At 57.7% G+C, this 2,174-nt stretch overlaps 1 protein-coding gene across 1 annotated transcript; it reads right to left on the bottom strand.

Moving 5' to 3' along the window:
• Positions 1 to 1,147: 1,147 nt before the first annotated feature.
• LOC124788365 lies at positions 1,148 to 1,627 on the bottom strand. Its single transcript, XM_047255629.1, has one exon. It carries the CDS (start codon positions 1,625 to 1,627, stop codon positions 1,148 to 1,150), a length of 480 nt encoding a protein of 159 aa, XP_047111585.1.
• Between the last annotated feature and the right edge of the window lie 547 nt (positions 1,628 to 2,174).

Genomic DNA, 2,174 nt, shown 5'->3' with positions numbered 1-2,174 from the left:
GACGCAATTTCTATGTCGCATCCATACTGGGATGGTTTGAGGGTTACAGTGAGCAGCAGTGCTGCATCAGCTACAAACTGTTGGACTCCCAGGAGAGGTGCAATACAGCGAGTGCAGCAGGCGTGTAGCACGTTCGTTTCCATTGCGGCGAAATTTCTGTGTCGCGTGCTTGCTGGGAGTGTTCGAGGGTTACAGTAAGTGGGCAGTGGAACATCGGATACAAGCTACTGGACTCCCAACACTGCTCCATGGGGTGATAGTAGCCGTGTTAGTCTCCCTGAGAACGGCCTGCATGTGGCCTGTAGTTTTTAATCGCGACACAATTTCTATGTCCCATCCCTACTGAGATAGTTCGAGTGTCAGAGGCAGACGCACGCTGTTTCAACTACAAACTATATGGATTTCCAGGAGTGGTTTAATACGGCGAACTCAGCCGAGTTTTTCTTTTCGGAAAAAGACCGAATGGATCTTGTTTTCCTCAATTGCGACGAAATTTCTCTTTCGCGTTCTTACTGGGAGTTATCGAGAGTTACAGTAAACACTGGTGCATCGGATACAAACTACTGGACTCCCAAGAGAGCTCCTTGCGGTGACCGCAGCTGTTGTAACTGCGACCGGGACGGTCGCGGGGTAGAAATGACGTAAAGCGCGGCGTGACCGGCGGACAACAGCACAACGGGGGAGGAGGGACACGACCAACGAAGGACAGAACAAACAACCGTAAGATCGAACAACACATTCACAAGAAAACCTAACAAACACGTCCAGTCGTACACAGATCAAGTCAGTGAGCTGCCTAACAAGAGGCGATGTGTCAACAGACATACTCGAGATTAGACTTCCTGGCTCAGCGAAAGGCAAGCGCTTAAGTACGCTATCGGGGGCGCCGCTTTTGGCCGCTGGAATCACATGTTCCACTGTGGCGCCCTCACACTAAAAGCGGGCCAGGAGGCGAGCGCCGCCACAGCTTACGGCGCGTCGGTGCAGAGACCTCTACGTGTCTTCGACGTCCACGACTTCTGGCACGGATTCAAATTCCGCGGCGCGCGGTGCCAAATCCCCCCACTCCCCTGAAACTTGCGCGTGGGGGCGGAAACGCCGCGGACGGTGCCGAGGTGGGCGGCAGTGGCAAGAGGAACTGGGCGTATCAACCGCAATTGGCGTGGAGGAAGGGACCCCCGAGGTATCCGTGACAGCCGATCCCGAGTCCAGGGCGGGGGATGGAGCCGCCGATCCAGCCGGAGGCTGAGAGGGCCGGCGGAGAGACGGCAACCGGGGGCTGGGGCGGTGACCCGAGGCGGCGGCCCGAGTCCGTGGCAGCACGAGGGCGGAGCTGATTATGATGGCGGCGCTCCAACCATTTCGACGTCTGCACTGACTTAACACGCCGCCCACGGGCCGCGACGACCGTGGCGGGTGTCCAATCCGCCTTGCGCCAGTACTCGCGGGGCCACACGGCCGTGCCAGGGGTGTACCACTGCGAGGGCCGGGAGTGGGGGCGGGAGGAGGGCGGCAGCAGCAAATGGAGCAGGGGCCGCGGCTGTCGCCCACGGAGGAGCTCTGCCGGACTGCATCCGTCACTTGGCGTAGTACGATAGGTTCTCAAAAACAGGGTGAGGGCCGACATGGTTGGCCTCTCTGCCTCGCCATTGGACGAAGGGTGGAAAGGGGGGCTACGGATATGTTTGATACCATTGGCCTCACAGAAGTCGTGGAAGGAGGACGCCGTGAATTGGGGACCATTTTGGAGACCGACATGTGTGGGCTGCCATCAGTGGCGAGAACCTGGGCCAGGGCCTCCGTGGTGGTGGATCTCATGCGGACAACATATCGGTGTTTGGAGTAGGCATCGACGATGAGTAACCACATGGACCCCAAAAACGGCCCGCAAAGTCCACATGGATGCGATCCCAGGGCCGGCGAGGCACAGGCCAGGGTGTAAACGACCGAGGGGTACTTGCTTGCCTGGTGATGCGCACACACAGTGCACCCACGGACAAGGCGCTCAACATCGCCATCCATGCTGGGCCAATACACATGCCAGCGAGCCAAAACTTTAATACGGGACATACACCAGTACCTGCAGTGTGACAAACTGAGCACCCGAAGCTGTAATTCCGGAGGGACGATCACCAGGATGTATAATATTATGGTGAAAATGGGCATGTCCTTGT

This window comes from Schistocerca piceifrons, chromosome 3 (genome assembly GCF_021461385.2).
Source record: "Schistocerca piceifrons isolate TAMUIC-IGC-003096 chromosome 3, iqSchPice1.1, whole genome shotgun sequence".
In the NCBI taxonomy this organism is placed as follows: domain Eukaryota; kingdom Metazoa; phylum Arthropoda; class Insecta; order Orthoptera; family Acrididae; genus Schistocerca; species Schistocerca piceifrons.
Note: the sequence above shows the minus strand (reverse complement) of the source record. Positions and strands in the feature narration are given on the sequence as shown.

Bases quoted from the DNA above. Each gene is read 5' to 3' on its own strand.
- LOC124788365 (XM_047255629.1), bottom strand. From the start codon at position 1,627: ATGTCGGCCCTCACCCTGTTTTTGAGAACCTATCGTACTACGCCAAGT.